The 26580-nt window shown below is 43.1% G+C and overlaps 1 protein-coding gene across 5 annotated transcripts in view; it reads right to left on the bottom strand.

Moving 5' to 3' along the window:
* Positions 1-26580, bottom strand: part of ZNF236 (zinc finger protein 236) — a 150760-nt gene that overhangs the window by 15141 nt on the left and 109039 nt on the right. For 4 of the 5 annotated variants that reach the window (XM_033176194.1, XM_033176180.1, XM_033176173.1 and 1 more), the window contains 3 exons: positions 19304-19491; positions 9663-9794; positions 907-1104 (listed from right to left, as the gene is read on the bottom strand). In XM_033176194.1, coding sequence (XP_033032085.1) covers positions 907-1104; positions 9663-9794; positions 19304-19491 — 518 coding nt within the window. Of the gene's footprint in view, positions 1-906; positions 1105-9662; positions 9795-19303; positions 19492-20504; positions 20587-26580 lie in introns of those variants that run through there. The other variant, XM_033176201.1, reaches the window with a different exon arrangement.

Below are 26580 nucleotides of genomic sequence, written 5' to 3'. Positions count from 1 at the left end.
TCCTTCCCAGCCAGCGTGGCATGCCTCTGCCCTCCGCATGGCCTGGCCAAGGCTGGTCAGAAATTTTGCAGGCTATCCCTCACTTGGAATTTGTCTGTTTTTCTCATGTTATGAGGTTTTTGGGAGAAGTGTCATTTTCACCCCACTCTGCCAAGGACAGATGCAGTCTTGATGTGTGGGTGCTGACGCTGGCCACGGCCGCTGGGCTGGAGTAGTGCTGGCTAGGCATCCGCGCTGCACGCTCCTCTGTGTTCCACCCCTTCCACACCCCATTCCCTTCACACGGAAGACGCAGCGCCCTGGGCTGGACACCAGAGCCCCCTGCTGGAATTCTGCCTCCCGCGCACTGTAGCACAGCACCCTCTGTGGGGATGTCCCAGACTCATCCTCTGCTTCCCACACGCGGGCACTCAGGTCTCCACTGTGCAACGATGGATCTGCTGCAGTGGAAAGCGTGAGCAGCTAAACCTTGGGAGGCTGAAGGGGCATCTTCAGGGCTGGTCCCCAGGGTGGGCACATATGCATTTGTTAGGGCTGCCCAATGCCCCTACAGAAAGTTCTACCAAGTCACAGGCTTAACAGCCATTATGTGAGCCAGCCTCTGTTTCCTGACAGTCTCGACAATGGGTGCTGACAGACTTTTACATTTTTGCCAGACTGATAAGGGAGAGAGGGCATTTCAATGTTATTTTAATTTGTGTTGCAAACTGATTGTGAGTTGCAGGTGAATATGCGATCCATCTGTACAGCAAGCGGACCTCTTACAACCAGAACAACAATAACTCTACATCTATTGAGCTTTTCCTCAAAAACACATGCCGGATTCCCAGCCAGTGTTAAATCTCGGACTCTGCATCTCTAGCCGCCTGGGGGGCACACAGCTGTGCTGCGGCACGGTGGGCCTACCTTGAGGTGCGTGGCGCGCTTGAAGGCCTTCCTGCACACGGGGCAGCCATGGATGCGCTCCCGGCCGTGCACCTCCTTGCTGTGGTGCATCAGCACTGCCGCGGACGAGAAGGCGCGGTCACACTCCAGGCACTGGTGTGCCCGGCCCTCCTTCTCGGGCTGGCTGCCCGGGGCCAGGTTCCCAGAGACGCCAGCTACCTGGAAAGAGCCAGAAATTCTGTGACTTTCCACTCACTTGGCTGGATTTGTGGAAGTTTGTGAACTGACAGACACCATGGTGATAACAGGGACATTCCTAGCATGGACGCGCCAAGCCCACGCTGCATGTCCTATCATCAGGATAATTTAGCCAGAGGCACCTTCCACACAATATGAGACCAGAAAGCACACTGTCCTGCAAGATTGAGACCGCACAACAGCAGCTAAGGAATGAGCTCTGTGCTGCACCGACCAGGTGCAAAGTCCAGCTCCAAGGTGACTGTCCGGGCTACTCTGGGCCAAGTACTTAACCAGTCTGTGCTTGCGTCCTCATGGGAGAACCACCTGCCTACCAAGGGCTGCATATGGCAGGCATTCACTAAATGCTCGCTACTGGTAGTAGCTTTAGATAAACAATTCTTAACAACAAAAGGTGTTTTTAGCTTTTAATGGAATTAAACCATTTTTTCCAAACCGTGGATCTCAACCAATTAGATTTTCAAATCATCTTAATGGGCTGCCACCACCACTTGAAAAAATAATTTTCAAAAATTTTGAAAAAAATTTTTGAGATGGGCTCTTGCTCTCTTGCCCAGGCTGGAGTTCAGTGGCACAATCACAGCTCATGATAGCCTCAAACTCCTGGGCTCAAGCAATCTTCCCACCTCAACCCTCCCAAATACCTGGGACCACAGGTACGTACCACCTCACCATCATGCCCAGCTAATTTTTTTATTTTTTGTAGAGACAGGGTCTCCTTATGTTGACCAGGTTGGTCTTAAAACCCCTGAACTCAAGGGGTCCTCCTGCCTCTGTCTCCCACGTGCTGGGATTACAGGTATGAGGCACTGCACTGGGCTGACTCAGCTTTTATAAACAAGAGATTCCGGTTTTGCAAATGCAAATTTCTATGTGATGGCTTAACAAAACCATTATAATGCAAATTAATGAGATCTGTCCACATTTTTATTATTCCTAGTTTATCAAATACTTTTTCATTAATTCTGGAATATAATAAGTAAACATTAAAGAAAAATACTTAAACAACAAAAAACGATTTATACAGGGTGCTATATTATTAATCTGTGCTGTAATTTTAAAAAACGGAATGGGGAAAAAAGGAACAAAGGAAAAGATCAGAAAAGACATTGCAGCCATGTGAGATGTGCAGGAACTGGTGTCATTCTAGAATATGACACCTGCGTCAGGTGTGTGTCTACACGTATCTGTAGGTGTTATTCTATAACATGATACCTGCGTCAGGTGTATGTGTCTACACGTGAGTATCTGCAGGTGTTATTCTACAATATGACACCTGTGTCGGGTGTGTGTCTACAGGTGAATATCTGTGAGTGTAAAGAAAAATGACAGAAACACACACGTGTCGAGGTCACTGCATACAATATATTCCATGTGAGTCAAAAAAGTCTGAAAAGCACAGGAATAAATGATACTAAAGGCTGGTTGTGTAACCACAGATAAATGCATGCTGATGAACATCAACTCAAATAAAAACCTGTAGTTATGGAGCGGCCTAACGTCCTCCATCAGTGTTACGAAGCATCTACCAGGAGTCGTGGCAATGAACACAGACAGAAAATTGTTTCTGAACCAAACATTTGACTCATGAGATGTGAGAATTCAATATCCGGTCCACATCATTCAAAGAAAGACAAACGAACACACTAAACTTTAAAAACTATTTCTGCAAAATATTTTTCAGCATAATCGCATCAGAAACAAAGCTTCTGAATCATTGCTACTACTGTGAAACAAATCTCAATGTTCCACTGAATTCCATGACTACATACATATAAAAATCTACAGACTGAATTATATTAGTAGAATTTTGCTAAAATCATACTTGCCCAAAGGAGAAGGGGAAATTGGTGAGATCATTTTTAAGCCTGAGGCATAAACTTGGCCACAGCTAGAAATAATGTGCTTCCCACAGCAGATTATTCTGCGTGGGGATGGGAGGGTAGAAGTGTATATGTCTACCCCCTCCCAAGCATGAGGAGTGTGGTTGCTGGGAAGCAGAAGAGGAAGGAAGGCAGCCTCTCACGTCCACCTCCTAATGAGCCTGGAAAGGCCTGGCACAGATCCAACATCCTCTGCGTCCAGCGGCCGGCACTGGCAGGAACTTAATTTTGTTTGTTGAACTGAAACAAGGTCAATATTTCAGAGAAATGCTGCCCACAACACATACCTGGGCACATGATCACCCTTCTGACCCCAAACCTCCCTCTAAAAACCTGTCCCTTTAGTTCCCAGCTAAGACCAGCTGATCTCAAGTAACAGGAAATCCAGGTGTAAATGCTCAAAATGATACTCTTCTATTCAGACATGAAGAGTGAGGTAAGACAGATCTAGGTTCAAACGCCAGCTCTGTCTCTATTGGCAGGGTGACTAAGTTACTCAAAGCTACCCTTAAATCACAGAATCCTTGTGAGTAAAACGGGGCCGTGACACTTAAGACACCTCCCAGGCTGTGGGAAGGGCTCGGCTACATAAGACCACATGCCTAGTGGGAGCCTGGCCTTAGTCATCTGGCCAGCAAGTGTCAGCTCTTTTCTCCTGTAAAACCAGTGTCAAAAGAAGGCCATGGCCCCTTAAGCAGTGAGTGAGGGAAGAAAGGCAGTTTGCTGCAGCAGCTCCCCTCTGATTTAACAGCTTGAAGTTGCTAACAAAGTTAGGTCAGGTCTCTTAGATCTTTAATGGGAAGGGTCAGGCAGAAATTAGTTCATTCGCTTTTGTAAAGACAGGCTGAGTAAGGGGGCAGTCTGTCAATGGCTCCCTTAGGATAAACATGTTTTTACATTGTGAGTACACATCTTGTCAGATCAGTATGGATTTCTCTTCAGATGAACCATGAAGAAAAAGATTTTTAAAAAGCAAAGGTTGCTGCTCTAGGAACTTCACCAGAGAGCGATGTGAGCCTCAGGCCGTAGTAGCTGCTCCAATGCCACCAGCAGTGTCCTCACCTGAGCACTTACTTTGGGCCAGGACCTGTGCTCCGTGCCAGGGAACATTACATGCCCAAATTCTGACCACTATGAGGCAGTCCTAACTACACCTCTGTTTGGGGGTTTGGGTTTTTGTCTGTTTGTTTTGAAACACGAACTTGCTCTGTCACCCAGGTTGGAGTACTGTGGTGATCATAGCTCACTGCAGTCTCGAACTCCTGGGCTCAAGCAGTCCTCCTGCCTCAGCCTCCCAAAGTGCTGGGATTGCAGGTGTGAGCTACTGTGCCTGGCCACCTGTCTTAAAAACAGGCCATCACAGATGTAGGATTGCCTGAGGGCTCCTGGCCAGAATGCACGGGAGCAGGGATGTACACACATCACCAGAGGCTACAGCCAGCACTCCCAGCCACTCTGTAGTGGGTTCAGATAAACCCAGGGTGCTTAAAGTGGTCCCAGCTTCCTCCCAGAAGCACAGGCCAGAGGCAGACCCAGGCATGTGTCTGAAGTCCCTGGTCAGAGCCCAGGGCAGAGCCTGGAAGCGTCAATGTGCATTCCATCTGTGTCAAGAGAGCATTAGGATGAAATTAGACCGTGATTAAAACCAGTTAATGTTGGCAAACAGTGAGACAAGCTAACAAGGGAAATTTACAGAAAACATCTAAGAGAATTTCCCTTGCTAATTACAGGCATACCTTGTTTTCATTGAACTTCGCTTTTTTTGTCCTCCATAGATATCCTGTCATTTTTACAAACTGAAAGTTTGTGGCCATGCTGCTTCGATCAAGTCTACTGGTGCCGGCCGGGCGCGGTGGCTCAAGCCTGTAATCTCAGCACTTTGGGAGGCCGAGACGGGTGGATCACGAGGTCAGGAGATCGAGACCATCCTGTCTAACACGGTGAAACCCCGTCTCTACTAAAAATACAAAAAACTAGCTGGGCGAGGTGGCGGGCGCCTGTAGTCCCAGCTACTCGGGAGGCTGAGGCAGGAGAATGGCGTGAACCCGGGAGGCAGAGCTTGCAGTGAGCTGAGATCCGGCCACTGCACCCCAGCCTGGGCGACAGAGCAAGACTTCGTCTCCAAAAAAAAAAAAAAAAAAAAAGTCTACTGGTGCCATTTTTCCAATGGCACATGCTCATTCGTGTCTCTGTGTCACATTTTGGTAATTCTCGCAATATTTCAAAGTGTTTCATTACAGCGTATCTGTTATGGTCATCTGTGATTAGTGATCTTTGATGTTACTATTGTAATTGTGTTGAGGCACCACAAACCCTGCCCACATAAAATGGCAAACTTAACCTATAAATGTTTGTGTCTGACTGCTTCACCAACTGGCCACCCCATTTCTCCTTGGGCTCCCTATTCTCTGAGACACAACAATACTGAAATGAGGCCAATCAATGACCCCACAATGGCCTGTAAGTGTTCAAGTGAAAGGAAGAATCACACATCCCTCACTTCAAAAGCTAGAAATGATTAAGCTTAATGAGGAAGGCATATAGAGAGCTGAGAGAGGCTGAAAGCTCAGCCTCTTGTGTCAAACTATTAGCCAACTTGTGAAATGAAGGAAAGGTCCTTGAAGAAAATTAAAAGTGTTATCCAGTGAACCCATGAATGATAAGAAAGTGGAACTGCACTATTGCTGATAAGTAGAAAGTTTTAACGGCGTAGACAGATCAAAACAGCCACAACCTTCGCTTAAGCCAAAGCCTAATCCAGAGCAAGACTCTAACTCTCTTCCATGTTATGAAGGCCAAGAGGTGAGGAAGCTGCAGAAGAAAAGTTGGAAACTAGCAGAGGTCCGTCCATGAGAACTAAGGAAAGAAGCCACCTCCATAAACACAGCAGTGCAAGGTGAAGCAGCAAGTGCTGATGGAGAAGCTGCAGCAAGTTCTCCAGAACATCTAGCCAAGAGCATCGATGAAGGTCACTCCATTAAACAACAGATCTTCAGAGTAGACAGAACAGCCTTATAGTGGAAGAAGATGCCTCTAGGACTTTCATAGCTACAGAAAAGTCAGTGTCTGGCTTCAAAGGACAGGCTGACTCTTTTATGAGGAGCTAATGCAGCTAGTGACTTTAAGTTGAAGCCAATGCTCATTTACCATTCCAAAAATCCTTAGGGCCCTTAAGAATGATGCTAAATCCATTCTTTCTGTGCTCTACAAATGAAACAATAAAGCCTGAATGACAGCACATCTGTTTACAGCATGATTTACTGAATATCTTAAGCCCACTAATGAGACCTACTGGTCAGAAAAAAATGATTCCTTTCCAAATATTCCTGCTCACTGACAATGCACCTGGTCACCCAAGAGCTGTGATGGAGATGTACAAAGGGACGAATGTTGCTTTCATGCCTGCTAACATGACATCCACTCTGCAGCCCATGGATCAAGGAGTAATTTCCACTTTCAAGTCTTACTAAGAAATACATCTCATAAGGCTGTAGCTGACACAGATAGTGATTCCTCTGATGGATTTGGGCAAAATAAAGTGAAAACCTGTGGAAAGGATTCACCACTCTATATGCCATTAAGAACATTTGTGATTCATGGGAGGAAGTCAAAATATCAACATTAACAGGAGTTTGGAAGAAGCTGATTCTAGCCCTCATGGATGACTTTGAGAGGTTCAAGACCTCAGGGGAAGAAGTAACTACAGATGTGGAGGAATGGGCAAGAGAATGAGAAGTGGAGCCTGAAGATGACTGAATTGCTGCAGTCTCATGGTATATATAACTCAGCAGATAAGGATCTCATGGTATTTACAACTGTTTAGATAAGGATCTCATGGTATTTATAACTTGAGCAGATAAGGAGTTGCTTCTTATGGATGAGCAAATAAAGCAGTTACTTGAGACGGAGTCTACTCCTGGTGATGATGCTGTGAACACTGTTGAAATGTCAACAAAAGATTTAAAAGATTACAGAAACTTGGTAAAGCAGCAGTGGGCTTTGAGAGATGGACTCCAATTCTGAAAGAGGTTCTGCTTTGGGTAAAGTGCTATCAAACATCATCGCATGCTATGGGGAAATCTTTCATGAAAGGAAGAACTGACGCAGCAAACTTCATTGTTGTCTTATTTTAAGAAATTGCCACAGCCACCCCAAACTTCAACCACCACCACCTGGATCAGTCAGCAGCCATCAACATCAAGGCAAGACCCTCCACCAGCAAAAAGATTACAACTTGCTGAAGGCTCAGGTGATTGTTAGCATTTTTAGCAATAAGGTATTTTTAAATTAAGGTATGTACATTTAAAAAAAATATTAATGCTGGTCAGGTACAGTGGCTCACGCCTATAATCCCAGCACTGTGGGAGGCCAAGGTGGGCGATCACTTGAGCTCAGGAGTTTGAGACCAGCCTGGCAACATGGCAAAACCCTATCTCTATTAAAAATACAAAAATTAGCCAGGTGTGGTGGTGCACGCCTGTGATTCCAGCTATCTGGGAGGCTAAGGCAGGAGAATCACTTGAACCCAGGAGGCGGAGGTTGCAGTGAGCTGAGATTGCACCACTGCACTCTAGCCTGGGTAACAGAGCGAGATTCTGTCTCAAAAAAAAAGGAAAAAATAAATAAATAATGCTGCTGAACACTATTATTACAGTATAGTATAAACACCATATGCCCTGGGAAACCAGAAAACTACATCATAATGTTAATGTATGACTTGCATTGTTGTGATAATCACTTTATTGCAGTGGTCTAGAACTGAACGCACGTTATCTCTGAGGTATGCCTGTATTCACTGATACAGATTAGTTATCTATCTTGTTTTTATATTTAATTAATCTGTCAAATTTTGAAAAAAATTACACGCTAGACCAAGTATTAATATTTGGTTTCTCTCATTACCATCTACTACTCAAATGGAAGTTAAAATGGAATATATCACTTGAATTGGGACATTTCAAACTAATCTTAATATAGCATTACTCTTAAAAAAATTATTCTTCTAGCTATATTAAACCAAATGCTAAAATCATAATGTTAAACAATAGCAAAGTAGCTTCACTTGCTAGTCACACAAAATATAGGAATTAGGCAAGGTGTGCCTTGGAACTGATGTACGAACTCTGTGAAACATACCAGACTAATAAGGTTTCACTACAAAAGCACCCTGAGAAAGAGAGCTTAAAACTATGACCAAGCCGCCGGTGCGCTTTCTGTCTCAATGGATGTGTGTGGTCAACAGTTACCTCACCAGGCCTGAGGTGCTCAAACCCGGCACACTCCCCAGTGCCCTTGATCAGCTCCCAAGCATCACCGAGAAGCCCCTGGAACATCCTGCTATTAGTAGGTAAGAATGTATTTCATACCCAGGACCTTGGGCAATGCCACACAGTTTGTGCTGATGATGTGACTTATGGTGAAGGCCTATTTTTGTTTCATCTGGGGACCTGGGCCACTGCCTCAGTTTGACCTGGAGGGGCTGGGGCCTGGAGACCGCATAGCTAAGCCCAGCCACGCGGGCACTCCATGGCCACATGTCTGACCCTAATACAGTTCTGGATACCAGAGCTTAGCTGAGCTTCCCTAGTTGGTGACAGTTGGCAGGCGCTGTCACACAGCGTTCCTGGGAGAATCAGCAGTGTCTGTGTGACCTCACTGGAGCGGACACTGGGAAGCTTGTGCCTGGGTTCTCTGGACTCCACCCCACGTGCCTTTTCCTTCTGCTGGTTCTCATCTGCACCTTTCCATTGTAACCACAAGTATAAACCACAACCACCAACAGATCAGATTTCTCTGAATCCGGTGAGACCTTGTAGTGAATCGTCAAACCTGAGGGCAGTCTTGGGTCCCCAGACACAAATGTGTTAAGTTATACAAACTGAAATTCAGTGAGACGAGCTCTGGTTACTCAGGTCAAACTCTAGGACATCCCCAGTGCTGGTTATATCTCATCTCTTTGTGAAAAAGCCCTTGTCCTACTGAAAAACAGGTAAGTCATTATTTTGAAAACTCATTTGCTAAAAATGTTTAATGCTTCCTAAATTCAGAGATTATTCATCATCTGTGCTTTAATTCTGACCCTGGAAACTTTTAAGCAAAGAGTTTTTAGACTCTTCTATATTTAGACTATTGCTTACTAAATATTTTGTCTCCCAAAAACATGTATTTTAAGAAAAAAGACTAGCCAAATGACAAATAGATCTTGCACGCAGATGCACACACACACAGGTATATGAAAATGTATATGACACTTAACAGAATCAGCAAAGGTGTTACTAGGAAATCTGCAGAAAGAACTAAGTGCAAGTGGCTGGATATGTGAAGTCTGATCAGTAGGCAAATATAATAAGTTTAAAATTAGATTTACATATCACTGGTGGCTACATCTAATTTCGTGGTACTAAAACCTCACTCCCTAAGAAACCAATCACAAAATGACTGAGATGTCGCGCCTGTCATTCAACACACGCCCCCACAGAGCCTATGTCCACTCAGGATTCAGCTGGGGACATCTCAGAAGTCAGCCCCAGCCACCCGGGCCACACAGCACCCCCATGACCCTCTACCACCACCCCTTCTGAATCTGTATGTTTTTAAAAGCGACGAAAGCTCTGTGAATGAAAGAATATCCTGTACCTGGTAGGCTATTTCTTCACAAGCAGCAGACGCTGACTGTGGCGTGTGGCTCACTAGTATGACTTGTGGCGAGCCTGCTCCACCCTGGCCCGAGAGAGAGGGATCCGTGAGGAGTGCTGGGAACTGCTGACCCTGGCAAAAGATTAGTACTATTTCAGAAGTTGTAACATTAGCAAAACAAGTAATAATTTAAAAGATCTTTTATGGTGCAGCTACCTTGGAAAACAAGCTGGTAGCTCCTCAAAAAGTGAACTGTGGAGTCACCATGTAACCCAGCAACCCAAGAGAAGTGAAAACAGAGTCCACTCAAAGCCTTATACAGAAATGTCCACAGGAGAATTACCCATAACCAAAAAATGGAAACAGCCCAAATGCTCATCAACCGATAAATGCACAAATGAAATGTGGTATAAGGGAATACTGTTGAGTAATAAAAAGGTAGGAAGTTCTGGTACATGCTACAGCATGGAGGAACCTTAGAAATACTCTAAGGAATGAAAAAAGCCAGTCACAAAAGACAACACGGATGATCACATTTCTATGAAATACCCAGAACAGATGCATCTACAGAGACAGAAAGTGGACTGGCAGTTGCCAGGGGCAAAGGTGAGGGTGGGCCGGGGGTCGGGGGAACATGGAGTGATGGCTCATGGCTCCAGGTTTCTTTATGGGGTGATGAAACGCTCTCAAATTAGACCACGGTGATGGTTGTACAACTCTGTAAATACACTGAAAACCATTCAATTGTATACTTTAAATAATGAGGTGAACTTATATAAATTACATCTCAGAGTCTCTACATGTGTGTATATTTACAACACACTTATTTGCTTAGAAATGCATATACAATTTTGCTATGCTATAGAAAACTACTGTAAGTCTTCTTACCAGCCCAGCACACCTCTAGCTATGAGAATGGATCTGAGAGAATAAGAGAGAATGAGAAAGGTAGGGTGGTATGGGGCACGAGAGCAGAGAGGAAGCTGCAGCTTAAAGGGTCTGAATATCTCCTGCAAATGCTGAATTTATAGAAATACTTCAGCATGCAACTTGAACTGCTGCAATCAGCACTGATTCTCACCACATTTCACACACAGTTAAAACCGTGGCTGATCACAGGAAGCATGGCTGATGTGATTGGCTCCTGTGCTTTAAGGTGAGGGGTGCTTCTCAATGTCTTAGGGAACTATGCAAGCTGAGGTCCCAAAAGGGAAGTTAAGAATTGAGGAGGGGATGCTGTATGAGTCCATTTTCGTGCTGCTGATAAAGACATGCCCGTGACTGGGCAATTTACAAAAGAGGTTTAATTGGACTGACAGCTCCACGTGGCTGGGGAAGCCTCACAATCATGGTGGAAGGCATGGAGGAGCAAGTCACATCTTACATGGATGGCAGCAAAGAGAGCAGAGCTTGTGCAGGGAAACTCCCCTTTTTATAACCATCAGATCTCATGAGACTTATTCACTATCATGAGAACAGCACGGGAAAGACCTGCCCCCACGAATCAATTACCTCCCACCAGGTTTCTCCCGCAACATGTGGGAATTCAAGATGAGATCTGGGTGGGGACATGGCCGAACCATATGAGACACAGTAGAGGAAAAATAGGACCTAGCTGGCATTTTTAAAAACTTCCTCCGTCAGAGAATTTCAGGTTCACTTCTTAAGGGAAAGAGTGGCAGGTGGTAAAATAGAAGTCAAAAACATACAAAGTCATCATCAGGGATTCCAGAAAAAGAGAGCTTCTAACTTGATTTGGGTTCCTTACTTCCCATAAGCAGCTTTTTAAAAAAGCAAAATGAGGCTATTTTAGGTACCTCCATATATCAGCCTAATTTTTTACATAAACATGATCTAAATTGAAAAGTTCTTTTTCTTTTTCTTTTCTTTTATTTTTTGAGATAAAGTATTGCACTGTCACCCAGGCTGGAGTGCAGAGGCTTGATCTCAGCTCACTGCAATCTCTGCCTCCTGGGTTTAAGTGATTCTTGTGCCTCAGCCTCCTGAGTAGCTGGAATTACAGGCATGTGCCACATGTGTGGCTAATTTTTGTATTTTTAGTGAGATGGGGTTTCACTATGTTGGCCAGGCTGGTCTCGAACTCCTGACCTCAGGTGATCCGCCTGCCTCAGCCTCCCAAAGTGCTGGGATTTGTGAGCCACTACACCCGAAGTTCCTATCTATACTAATAAAGCTTCATGTTCCCTACCTCCCTACATAGAGAAGTTGATTAAATATTGCTATTTTCAAATACCAGTGAATGCTACACTTTTTTGTGACATGTCTGTTGCCAGCTGCTGCCACCACCCTTATCAGACTGCCCAATTTGAAAAATTGTATTAATCAACCTGGACTTATTAATTCACATTTATTTTATTAATCAAAGACCAAAAAAACTGCTGGTCAGAAATTCTGATGCACATAAGAACCAACTGGCTCAATAAATTCATATATTCCCAAACTAAAGGTAAGATATTTGAGAGTCTTAGTTTATATAGGTATATCAAGGGAAAAATTACAACTTGTTGTTTTGAAATAGCAAAATTACAGAAATAAAGAACAGAGTGGCAGATGTCAGGGTTAAGAGGGTCTTGAAGTCATTATAAAAAGCAACACGAGGGGTCCTTGAGGTGATGGAAATATTCTGTACCTTGGCTTATCATTGATAATAATTGTTTGTGATATTATACTACTGTTCTGCAACACGCTCCTATTGGGTGAAACTGGATGAGTATATATGGAATCTCTCCGTACTATTTTTTAAAAATTGCCTGTGTGTCTACAATTATCTCAAAATAAAAACTTTAATTAAAAAAACTTGAAAGCAATGTAATTTACTAGCTTATCATTTGTGTTTCAATTGCAAACCTTAAGTATTCTTTTTTTTTTTTTTTTGAGACAGAGTCGTGCTTTATCACCCAGGCTAGAGTGCAATGGCACGATCTTGGCTCACTGCAACCTCCACCTCCCAAGTTCAAGCAATTCTCCTCCTGCCTCAGCCTCCTGAGTAGCTGGGATTACAGGCACATGCCACCACACCCAGTTAATTTGTTGTATTTTTAGTAGAGACGGGGTTTCACCATGTTGGCCAAGCTGGTCTCGAACTCCTGACCTCAGGTGATTCACTAGCCTTGGCCTGCGATTACAGGCGTGAGCCACCACACCCAGCCAACCTTAAGTATTCTTAATGCAAATTTCCTGATTTAAAAATCAGTGTCCAATAAAATCTTTTATTTTATTATTTTTTTTTTTTTGAGACGAAGTCTTGCTCTGTCGCCCAGGCTGGGGTGCCGTGGCCGGATTTCAGCTCACTGCAAGCTCCACCTCCCGGGTTTACGCCATTCTCCTGCCTCAGCCTCCCAAGTAGCTGGGACGTCAGGCGTCCGCCACCTCGCCCGGCTAGTTTTTTGTATTTTTAGTAGAGACAGGGTTTCACCGTGTTAGTCAGGATGGTCTCGATCTCATGACCTCGTGATCCGCCCGACTCGGCCTCCCGAAGTGCTGGGATTACAGGCTTGAGCCACCGTGCCCGGCCAAAATCTCAACAATTAGCTATACTTATGGAAGTGATACACAAATTGGCTAAAACAATATAAAGGTTATTTACTTTCGGTTTGTATTATTATTTGCAGTTGGTTTCTTTGCTATATTTGGTTTACACTGAGGTAAAGATTACAGGAATTTGCATTCCCCTGGAGCACATGAACTTTGCAACACGAGAATGTAACAGCAAGCACTGAGTCCCAGCAGAGAGGAACGCGGCAACAGCTGTTGGCCCTGGCAGCTGGGGCAGAGTCACAGGGAGGGTAGGTGATGAACAGCACAGATGCCAGCCCCACCCATGACTACTGAATTAACTTGAGCCTGCTGAGACCCAGGGAAGTCAACGTTCAACTAAATCTGGGAAATGCTGTAAAATATGAGCAAGGGCTGGGTATTGATGGAAGGCATTCCATGCAATAACACACTTCACTATACTATTACCAAGTACCCATAAATCAACCTCATTTCCTGCTCGCATGTACTATAATTTCATTAGAAATATTTTTCTTAGCAATTCATTTTACTGGCCTATACACAACTCTTAATGAACTTAAAACAAAACATTGTGCCTCAATAAAAATGTGAAGCTATTTAGAGGATGAAGGCTAAGAAAGGCACAAAATTAAGAAAGCTTTAAACAGCATGGGCCAGATGACTCTCGGTGTTAAACTCACAACTAACTTGTTACTTCAGAATCGGCCTCTTTTCCCATCAGGAGTCTGTAATAAGATTTGCCAATTTCTGGGTCCCCCCACAGTCAAATTTAGACTTAAAAAGCCACATTTATATATCTAAAACCAAAGTTTTAAATGTTTTGCACCTGGCCAATTATCTGTAATAATAAGAGGTTTTTTTTTTTTAAATGACAAGAATTAGTATAAAAGAGAATTCCCTTCATGAATAAGTAAATTACTTCTTCTTGTATTCAGAATAAGAACTAAAAATCATTTTGCTTTCTTGAATAGATTTTCTGCCTCCATGTTTACACCTCCTGATAAAACCGTCAGACTTCAGTGGCCAAGCAGGATACACAACTACCAGCGGCCTGCTCCTCCTCCTCCCGAAGAGTCTGAAGTTTGGAACAAATACATCAAAACTATATTTCAAAATTAGCTAACTTTCTCTGAATTAAAATTATCATTTACTCCCACAATGTTCTTCCAAAGTTGGGCCCTTTTCAAGTTTTAAATTAGGATTAATTATGTACTTACAAAAACATATACATTCCAAACTTTTTACTATTATGGACTCAAATTTGCCCTTTTATTTTTTTTTATTTTTTATTTTTTTTGAGACAGAGTCTTACTCTGTCTGTCGCCCAGGCTGGAGTGCAGTGGCGCGATCTCAGCTCACTGCAACCTCCACCTCCTGGGTTCATGCTATTCTTCTGCCTCAGCCCCCTGAGTAGCTGGGACCACAGGCGCCTGCCACCACGCCTGGCTAATTTTTTGTATTTTTAGTAGAGACGGGGTTTCACTGTGTCCGCCAGGATGGTCTCGATCTCCTGACCTCATGATCCGCCCACCTCGGCCTCCCAAAGTCCTGGGATTACAGGCGTGAGCCACTGCGCCCAGCCACATTTGCCCATTAATTAAGAATACTATTTAAGTAAACTAAGACCACCTTTCTTTGTTTTTAGGAACATTTTCTTTCATGGATTTTATAAAGAAATAAAAAATAATACATAATAAGTTTATGTGACTTTCCTATCTTTTAAATATGTACAGTAATTTCTACGTTTATATTACTGTTTCCTTCAGTTCCTTTAGGGAGATTCTTATTTTTCCATGCACAGAGTGCAGTGTTCAGGGCGGTATAATGCTAAACAATTTGATTTCTTCACTTTGGATCTCTTCCCCGTGCTATTAGTCCGTTTCCTCATTAAATCCAAGGAGCATGTGTCATTTTAAGGAATTAATATTAAATCATTTGACATTTATCCCCTAGTGAATAACTCCTAAATGAACAATCATCATTAGACACTGGTTAATTTCTCTTGACCACCTTCTAATTTTCAGGTCAAATTTTTATTATCATAAACAATCATAATAATTTACATATTTACAGACTTTTTTTATAGGTTCATTAATCTCTTGACAATAAAAAGGTGGTTTTGTTGCTACAAGGATTCATTATGTTTAGAAAAATACCATTCATAAAGCTAAGAAAGGTTTCATCTGGTTTTTCCAAGTTTTCAGAGTATTAAATCAGCTTAAGTCTAAGTTTGCCAGCTAACAGAAAAAAGATTCAAATAAAGCTACACAATTTCTACTGGATATTTTAAAATTACTTATTGGACAATGTATGCTAATTAATCAATTTGGTTTATAAATTTTGCATATGAAGTACAGAAAAGAACATATAAAATGAACTTAACCCACCAAAGCTTAATAGAAACACTAATGTATCTGGCTAGACACGGGTTCCAGAAGACCCACCCGGCTTCTGCTGCTCACAAGGCCTCCTGCTCCCATGTCCTCAGGCCAGAGTGGAAGGGCTGAGGAGGGCGGCAGGGAAGCACTACGGCAGGGTGTGTGGCTGCAGGCACACCCTGGATGCCAGGCACAGGAGCCACCTGCGCAGTGGGTGGGAGGGAGAGGGCGTGGCAAATGAGGTACTTCTGGCAGCTCAGCAGGCAAAGCCCGAGTCCACGTGGCGTGGCAGGGGCCAGGCAGGAGCCAGAGGGGCAGCTGATGGAGTCTGTCCTGAGGCGCTGGGGACCCACAGGACTTCTGTCCCAAAAGCAGCATCCTAAATGAGACAGTGACCCCACCAGGGGACTGGTGTAGAGCCAGGGAGCCCGGGTTGCCTGCTGGTGAGGACAGCAGGCCCAGAAACGGGCCACAGCACATCCCAGGGTCATCACTGCCACCAAGGCTTCACTCTACAGCCCTTCTTGAAGAATCTCCTTGGGGAACCACCTGCCCGCTCACAAGGCTCCTGGGTGACCCACGTGCACTACACCAGCAGTCCCTACCCTTTTTGGAACCAGGCAGGCTGGTTTCGTGAAGAAAAATTTTCCACGGATTTGAGGTAGGGGGTGCTAGGAGATGGTTTCAGGATGAAACTGTTCCTCATCAGGCATTAGCTAGATTCTCATAAGGATCACACAACCTAGATCCCTCACATGTGCAGTTCACAATAGGATTCATGCGCCTTTGAGAATGTAATGCCCCAGCTCATCTGACAGGAGGTGGAGCTCAGGCGGTAATGCTCACTGGCCCACACTCACCCCCGCTGTGCGGCCAGATGCTAACAGACCATGGACAGGTACCAGTGCACGGCCTGGGAGTTGGGGGCCGACTGTTCTACAAAAAAGGCATGGGACATCCTGGCAAGTATCTGCAGACTTTAAAAATACAACCTGGAAAACACTGAGAACTACTTACTGAACTTTCACTTCAACTGTAGTGGATAATTCTCAAAGCGATAAAACTTAACATACAGAAAATACACTCTCATAATCATTGAAATAAATGCCTTTCTGGGTTTTTCTCATCAAACTCAATTCCCACCCTCCAAAAGTTATTCAAAGGCATTTAACTAATTAAAATTTATATTTTAAATAATTTTTACTTCTTTACTATGTCTTTAATTACTATAGTTAAAAGTCTACAATAAGAAACACACCAGGAACCCTGGGAGCTGACTCACACATATAACAGGACAGTCACCGTGTTCCCAAATGCAATGCTAGGGTAGTCTGATGCACGTTATGCCCTTAAGGCTTTGCAAGACAACAGGAAGTGTAAGGTCATATTTACAGTCGTCATCATTTAAATATAAAAACATCTTAGCAGCAAATAAAAAGGTGGGAAAGACAAATGGATTCCGAGTTAGTGTACAGACTCCTGTGCCTGGATTTGAAGCGTGTTCCTTGAATGGTAAATAAGTAAAAGTGCTCTCCCATCCAGCCTCCCCCCGCCCACTGCCTGCCCCAGACCTCAGGGGGCTTCACTAGGCCCTGAGATACAGTAACCAAGATCACAGGTAGGAAAGGAGGAGACATGGCCGGTCCACCATAATCATCATGCTTCCTGCATCTAGGAAAGCACACCCCAGTAATTTACATCTTAGGATGGGTACTTCTTTTGTTTATTTTTGTTTTTGAGATGGAGTCTCACTCTGTGGCCCAGACTGGAGTGCAGAGGTGCGATTTCGGCTCACAGCAATCTCTACCTCCCAGGTTCAAGTGATTCTCTTGCCTCAGTCTCCCAAGCAGCTGACATCACAGGCGCCTGCCACCATGCCCGGCTAATTTTTGTATTTTTAGTAGAGACGGAGTTTCCCCATGTTGGCCAGGCTGGTCTCAAACGCCTAACCTCAAGCCCACCTCGGCTTGCCAAGGTGCTGAGATTACAGGTGTGAGCCACCACACCTAGCCAGTTGACTACTTTTGTTCCAACCACAATTTTAAAACATGATACGAATTGCTACTATTTAGAAGGTTAATTATGTGACAAGCAGGAGTTGATGGTGCATAAGAGCAGGTGAAGAGAGTGTGTTAAACTCCATAAGCAGTCATGCTCTCCACACAGCTCAGGAGGAATGACTCTGAGTGAGATGCACGCTCTGCTTCCCAGCACCACATGTGGCTGTTTGTTGCCTGACAGGTCCCTGGGGGCCGGACGCAGGCAGGGCTGTTTAACTACAGGCAGGTCAGCCAGAGGGGAGCCCCTGTGTCCAGCGAGCAGGAATCCTGGCGTGCGATGTGCCTGGGTCACCTCAGAAGAGGGCAGTGGCTGTGCAGGGGTCCTCGGTGAGGAGCCCTAGGTGAAGCCTATTTGCCAACGACATGTGAGTATCCCACAACCAAGGGAGACTGACTGAACACTGAAGCGATGCAGAGGAAATGCTGCTATTTCACTAATGAAAGGCACTAGAGCTTAGAGAGGTCATTTCTTCAGCAAGTGGCTGTGATAGTATTAGGACCAATCCTGCTCTAGATGCCAAAATCTGTTTTTCTTGTATGGTGAGCCTAAAAAGCAGAGACAGAACAATCAAGGAATGTGTTTTGGTGAAAACAACCTCAGTTTTTGTTTTGAGAGAGAGAAGGTCTCACTCTGTCGTCCAGGTTGGAGTGCAGTGGTGCAATCACGGCTCACTGCAGATTGGGTGACCTCCCAGGCTCACCCAATCCTCCCACCCCAGCCTCCGGGGTACCTAGTACTACGGGTGTGCACTGCCGCGCATGGCCCAATTTTTCATTTTTTGTAGAGACAGAGTTTTGCCATATTGCCATGACTGGTCTCAAACTCCTGGGCTCAAGGAATCCTCCCACCTCAGCCTCCCAAAGTGCTGGGATTACAGGCACGAGCCACCTGTGTCCAGCCTCAGCTTTCTAATTCTGCTGCGTATTTTGCTTCTATTACAGCTAGGAACAGACACATAGAAATCACAATTTACATCAACTAAGAATAGATTTTTTACAGTCAACTATGAAAATTCTGACACAGTCTTATTATAATTAGTCTTCAACTATCAAAATGCTGGCATAGCTTTGTTACAATTCATCTTCATTATAACGAATCATAATGTATCATTATGATTTTCCTAATTAAACTCTGAAAGGTTTTTCAGCATCTTAGCTCAAGGAATCATGTAAAAATGTACACCCCTTTGGCACAGCAATTCTACTGGTAGGAATTCATCTAAGAATCTCAGTGACTGAGGGCATGAAAATTTCCATGCTACTTATTGAAACCATGAATACAACATAATGCCCTTCAATAAACTTCATCTACATGATGTGTACACAAACTTATTTCTGCAGAAATTTATAAATATGTACCTTATACATTCATATAAAGGTGTAGAAGGATATATACAATAAAACGTTAACTGTGGTTCCATTTGGTGGTGGAATTAAAGCTTTGGGTTTTATGTTTTACCTTATTTTTTTACATTCTTCCATATTATCTGAATTTTCTTTTTTCCCCTTTTTACATTTACTGTATTACTTTTTTAATCAGAAAAAAAGCTACTTCGATTTTGAAAAAAAATGCTCAGAATATATATTTAGGAAGGAGTCAATGAATAATGTTTTCAAAGACCACTTTTTGAATGGACCTTTGTATCTCTCTCTGAGAAGCACTTGCCTGAGAGGTGATGTTGAGTGTGACAGTGTCCAGGCCTCCAGACAGCATACCCTGAGTATCAGCCAGCGTCAGCGTGACACTAGCGTCACCTCCCACACCCGACGAGGACATGACCAGGTTCTGAGTCGAGATGGCCGATGGAGACATCGGTGTTGTTGAAGGAAGGCTTCCGCTTGTAGTGTTAAGTTCTACAAAAGAGGCGAAGTAAGTAGGTCAATGAGAAGGCCAGACAAGTCCAGGTGTAAGGGCACAGGGAAAGCGACGCTCCCACCTGCAGGAAGCAGCATTCATGCTGCCCAAGGTCTCCAAGCTGCATCAAAGAAATCACAGGGTCTTCAATTCTAATTTTAGGATAAGGCTTTTCCTAGTTTTTAAACATCTTTACGCATGAATATACTGTGGTTCTTAATTATAATACACACAGAGAAAAACCAGTAAACAAAGAGTGAAAATGTGACCCCACAGTTCGAGTCACAGCTACTACTGTAGAATGAAAACTCAGACAACAATTGCCAGGGCACTGTCCCCATTCACAACTAAAGAGACAGTTGAAGAAAGGAAGCAAGTATGATCCACTGACGAATAACTAGTTCCAAAGCTTACAGGATAAATTTGACCATCTCTGCTCATTTTCTCACTTTCATCACCCTTACTGACTCTTATTCTAAAAGACAGAAGGTCAAAATAAACCTCATGAAATCCTTTAAATATTCATTTATCCTACATGACATCTTAATTTTCTTCGGAAAAGACAACAAAACTGAAATATCCCCCCTTGTAGCCGATGCTAAGAGAAAAGAAGGTACCTGGCAAAGAAAGGTCTTTCCTTTTACAAAACAGACACTCATGCACCTTCCTGACAGATGAGACGGGGTCAGTATGGGATTATCAAAGTCCTGTAGTGGGCGCCAGTGAACACAACGTTGAAAGGATAAACACACAGGCACACACACGCACACTCACTTTATCTGACAGTCGACCCATCCATTCATCTAAAATGTGTATTCCTCATCCACTTATGCCTGCCACTGTGCCAGGCGCTAAGGATGCCGGATGACAACCAAAGGAGAAAAAGCTATTTCCTAACCAGGTTTCAAAACAAAACAAACACGCTCCTGTCAGTACTTTGCTGTGACTTGGGTCACATCAGTCCAGCGCTCTCCTAGGAGTCAGGGGCCAACAGGAAAACTAGGTTACTTACTTGTCGCTGGAGTTCTCCAAATACAATGCCTCCACAGATCCACACTCCTGGGGTCCCACACTGTGCTGCACAGACCTGGAACCTTCAAAAGCAGTAGAACCATTAGCAAGCTGGGAGGCTCGAGCGCTGAAGCAGCCGCCGGGGCTCCACAGATAGCTAGGTCAGACCCTCCCGCCTGCTCCAGCGTCCGCACAGAGTGCTGGCGGGAGCCCAAGGAGTGTGGCCTTGTGGAGGATGTCTGCATGCGCTAAGCGTTCCAGTGACCAGTACAGCAGCCGACCTAATAGCTGTCCTCCTAAAATTCCCTCCACACACCCTTACTGCACACTAACCTGCGGGTATGTTTTTAACATGAGTGGTCAAAACTGTGGAGAGGCTGGGGCGGGGGCGCAGGTGGCAGCTGCCAATGACTTGCAGGAGGACAGGGAAGAGAGGTACGTGCCTGTGAATCTCGCCCAGGATCACACTTAGAGCCAAGGCGAAGCCAGCACACAGCAAAAATGCAAACCTCACCCCAACTGCTGAAATAAAGGAATCAAAGATCTCCCCACTCCCACCAGTCAACTAATCCTGACTTTCTAGTGATGATTAAGGCATCAGAGATTCTGGGACTGTGAAGCATGAAAAATGTAAAAAGATACAGAAGCCTTGTGTTTGATTAAAGTGAAACCTGACACAAAGTTCAATGAAACAATAAACAACTTCAGACAGTGCCAACGTTCATATTTCAACTCAAACAGTGAACCTTTAATAATGTCCTAATTCAACGGATTTTCCACAAAGAGGATGATACCAGTTCCAGTACAACTGTCCTCAATATGATTGAAAAGAACACATGACTAGAGCAGAAAGTTGAAATTTTCTTAAGCACGCAGTTAAATTACAAGCTACAAGTAGCTCTTAACTATCTACTTGTTAAAAGCTAAAATTTTATATTCAAATTAAATACTCTTAGCGTGAAAATAAAGATCCCGCACTGAAGTGAAGATTGTAGACTCTTACTTTTATTCTTCACTTATTTTTCTGAAACCACTGTTCCTCCAGCATGTATAGAGCAATACAAGTCTGACTTTATGATTCTGACTCCAAAATAAGTTAAAAAGATTAATAAATCATACACTCATCAAACCCAACATTGTCTTAAATCTCTTGGGATATCGCCTCATAGCTTCTAAGAAAACATAATTATATAAGGTTCTAAAAATAGTTTAAAAGATATGATATCAGTTTTTTCTTGCAATTAACTGAAATGTGGGAAGAGAGAAGGTGGGGGCGACAGAACAAGAGAGAAGCATTGGGGTAGCCCCTCGTTCCCAAGCATCCAGGTCACTCACAGGGACAACTTATGAGGATAAGAATGTCCTCTTCAGTTTTAATACACACTGGCAAATAGAAAATGTTAAGTTGTTGAACTATTTAAAAATAAAATAAGTGATTATACTTAAATCTAGAAGAAACTAAGGCTAGAATAACCTTACAAATAAACAGAAAACAAATACTAGTCTTTGCTTTCATTGAAAGCAGAACTCAATTTATTCATCAAAATTATCTTAAATTTAAAAGTGGGTGAAGGTAAGAACAAAAAGATAATACTCATTTGAGATGAATTCCTTAAAAAGTTGTGCTAAATTTCTCAAGCCTCTATCAAGACTACGATCTGCTTCTGAGACAGTACTTACATTCTATGGGAACATGTTTTAAGAAAAACTCTTTGTGTCAGATTTGGGAATGGATGTTGCTGGGATGAAACTCTGAAATAGTCTTCAACTCCTGCATCACAAATCTGAACAAAAGCATGTGCTTTTATCCTGCATGTGAAATTGTGAGTAATTGTCTCACTTGGATTTATTCACAAATCCCTAAGTGGTGATACACTTCTTTCAATGCCTTCGATTAAGATGAAACAGCCAGAGTTAACCTAGAAGGTGATGAGTCTTAACCAAACCTTGCTTGCATAGAGAATCAAAAAATAATAATAGCCACATACATATTCATTATGCTCAACATAAGTTTGGTATGGGCATTAGAGGTTTTTATTTGAGTGTTTACTTTAGAAGAGCCATGTTTAATTTTAAAATAATGTCATTTTAATTTCAGTTATTAGTGGTGTGGCCTCAAGCTAGATCTGAAACTGACTATGACTCTAGATAAATATTGCTCGCTAAGAGGCAATCTCCTAACTACTATTACAGAGGTGAGATCCACTACATAATTATAACTAGGACCAATGGGATGTGTAAGCCACTCTAAAAACATCTGCTTAATATCAAGGATTGAGTGAGTCAATAAATGACGAATTGCTTCCTATACCCAGGATTATTCACAGATGCTAAAGGTATTCAAGAACATAAGACTACTTACTTGATCACATAAAACTAACCCTGTTTTAAGAATAGCCGATATTACATTAGTACACAAATATTCTTTAATTATGCATTCATCTTTTATTTTATAATGTCACCCAATCCCTTGAAAAGCTTTATTTTTATTTTTAATTTAGCAAGTGGGATATAAGCTAAAGTAGCCTGAGAGAGAACGTGAGAGAGAAAGAGATTGATTTTCTCAGCTGGCTCTTTTTTTTTTCTCCTTGAGACGGAGTTTCGCTCTTGTCGCCCAGGCTGGAGCAATCTCGGCTCACTGCAACCTCCACCTCCCAGGTTCAGGCAATTCTCCTGCCTCAGCCTCCTGAGTAGCTGGGATTACAGGCACCCACCACCACGCCCAGCTGATTTGTTATATTTTTAGTGGAGACGGGGTTTCACCATGATAGCCATGCTGGTCTCAAACTCCTGACCTCAGGTGATCCGCCCACCTCAGCTTCCCAAAGTGCTGGGATTACAGGCTTGAGCCACCGTGCCCAGCCTCGGCTGGCTCTTTAAAAAAAGGTCTAAAAGAATAATAATTTTAAAAATGCAAATCAGCAAAGTGGGTATGTTGCTGTCTGTACAGAAATGTCGGCTGCATAACATGTGGGAGCCTTGCACCCACTGACTGAGGACAGCTCGCCTGCCCTGAGAGGACCCTCACCTGCATGTGAGATGCTGGTGTGACACTTTCAACATGTGTCTGTGGAGGTGAATTTATAGGTACAGCACTTACTACCAAACTAGCCAGATTGCAGGAGTTTAAAGAAATGCAGGCAGCCAGCGCAGAGCCCTGGAGTGCATGCGCCCTCATTCCATCCAACTTCTCCCTTTGGTCAGAACATCCCCAATTCTGAATCAAGCAATCTGCTGCACCTGCAAACATCCAGGATCACCAAGAGGCACAAGCCACTCCACTCAAACCAAAACCTCTACAACCTGACTTGTCTCTCCATCAATGTGCCAGGGGCTCACTAAGGATGTTGAGCAGAGTTTCCAAGAAGACATGAGGCTGCACCGCTGACAGCCAGTTTCCTGCTCAGTGAGGCCAGCTAGCAGGGCGTGAATCCAGACATCTCACCCAGAGCCCTGCACCATGAGCGACCACCGCTGGCTTCGGCCCACACACAAGCAGCACGTCTTCATACTGCAACATGAACCAGGCAGTGGGGGAAAGATGATGAACTCACAGCCTAGGATTAGAATTCTAGAGATGAGAAGAACACACTGCCTGATCCTTTAAAATCCACAAACTATGAGGTTTAGAAAACGTTAGGAGAAGAACATTTGCTATGTAACTTCAACAATACATCATATATTTTGGATCTTCCACGCATTAAAATATCCACACCTCCTTGCTTCAGCTAAAGGCCACCACAGGTCATGCAAAGTCGAGCAGCTGGCATGGGGAGAAAAGCTGCCCCACTCCAAGCCCCTCTCTCAGCTCAGCCAGGACGTCCTCAAAGAAGTCGCAGGGCCACCCCCTGTGACATGTGCTCTCTGTACCATCATCTCTCCTTTATATATGGTTACAGCTGTAATTTGACAGTCACTTGTGGATTCTTCAAAAATGTCTGCACTCTACTTGTTTCTAAGATCCAGAACGCAGGACCAGCTCTGACCTGTCCAGAGTTATATTCCCAGATTTCGCGCAATTCTTACCACACAGCAGACACTATAATCTTTTATGGAATAAATGAACTACTGGACAAGAGGTCGTTTCAATTAAGAATTAAGCATGAAAAAAGGACTAGCTTTTGGGTACAAACATATCTGAAGATTAGTTTTTTTTCCTCACAAAGTGATATACATAGTTGGAAAATAACAAGGCTAGGAAGTGAATGCAATCTCTATGAGGTGAAAAGAACGAGATAGGTATGTTATCCTAAACTGTTAATGGTTACTTACAAAACTGTCATTTATCTCATGGGAGCTCATTTATTATATTGGTGTAAAAGTAATTGCAGTTTTTGCCGATACTAATGTTTATTTTCCATAAAATTATATGCTTTAAAATCTTAGAAAGCTGCCTCCTTTCCATTTTTCTATTCTATTTTCAGCTGGTGTCAGGAAACTCTCACGGGAGAGCAGAAGTAATGCGCTGAGTAAGAGACTTCCAATGCTGGGCTAGAAAGGGACAGCTCTGTACATGGAGTTATTAACATGGTAACGTGTATAAATATATGATGCTTTGTACAGCTGAATAAAATTATTTACTTTCATGACTTAAAAAGTAACATTATCGATTGGTTGGTAACATTCGAGAGAATTTTGTATCCTAGAATTAAACATAAGCCACTAATCCTTACAGAATGGTACTCCATGTGACAAAGAATGATGCTGACATACCTGTCGTGCTACAGGACAGTCTACCTCCTCAGTTACTGTGGGCTGAGCTCTTCAGCTACGACCTCTTATAATGTGTCTCTTGGCTAACTCTTGTGCGGCGTACCTGAAGAGTTCAATGTTGTACTCTGAGAGAAGCTGATCACTGCTTATTGTTACGGTAGCACCTGTAGATTATTGATTTCACGTGCTAACAATCTTATGCTCCCGTTTATTAATAGTTCACTATTTCCTTTAGAATTGTGTTGAATACGTTCTTGACCTAAATGGAAATTAATATTGTGATACCTGAAAACAACATTCTCAGATGCGTATTGGCAAGTGTGTTAAACACATAATTGTATCCTCAAAGCTTTCATTTTCATTTCAGTAAAATTTATGGAAAAACGAAAATGAAACTACAAAAATGCGTTTCCCTAAATGACAGTATTTGTTCACACTTTTTAAGCTGTGAAGTATTTTAAAAATACTTCTTATGAGTTCTACTTTAACTCAGTATTTAGGCCCTAAAAATCACACACTTTGTTGAATAAAACTGTCAATGAATTGAAAATATTTCCAAATATAGTGCACTGTCCAGGTATAGCAAAAACACGTTAAAAGGATCTGAGGGGCATCACCAGGCAATAACAGAATCTCCCCTCCCTGCCCTCCACTGGGCAGGCTTGCCAAGCCCATGATGCTGCAGTTTCTGGCGTGCTGTGTTCCTATCCTGTGTGTTCTAAATGCTCTCAAGTACACACTAACATGCCTGCAATACATTCCTACTAAAACACATTTGCTTGATTCAAAACCCACTAATGCTAGCTTCATCAGCTACTGTAATGATATAATGAAATTATATAGTATGGCAACTAGAAATGAATATGAGAATAAAACCTGTTGGAATTCCAATGGAAACCCAATTGAATGCCTTGGAAAGACCTGGTAAAGAGAAGACACTTTAAACATTCTGCTGTCAAAATAGGCGTAGGCAAGACAACTACACAAAATCAGAGAGAAAAAGATTCAAAAGACAAAAGTATACTGCACTATGATTGCTTTATAGTGACCTACATTCTCATGCCATGCTGAAGAAATAGAAACAAAAAATGAAACTGCATGATGAACATGAGTACAGGCAAAAATTTTTAAAAGTAGAAAATGTATTATCACCTAAGCAAACCCATATTCAAAAGATCCGGGGATGAACCTCCAAAGTACGCAGGTGTCACTTGTTTGGTTCCCAAATTTTATATACCTTTTTATTAATAACTGGGCTTTTGAAAACATCAGGTACAAGGACTTTCATCGTATCTGGACAGGGTAATTCCGGGAGGCAAAGGACTGTCTTTGCCTTTTACTCAACGTATAACCTTCTGAATGCT

Source organism: Trachypithecus francoisi, unplaced genomic scaffold (assembly GCF_009764315.1).
Source record: "Trachypithecus francoisi isolate TF-2019V2 unplaced genomic scaffold, Tfra_2.0 Contig01474, whole genome shotgun sequence".
NCBI lineage: Eukaryota > Metazoa > Chordata > Mammalia > Primates > Cercopithecidae > Trachypithecus > Trachypithecus francoisi.
The sequence above is the reverse complement of the archived record's forward strand: the minus strand, read 5'-3'. Positions and strand labels throughout refer to the sequence as shown.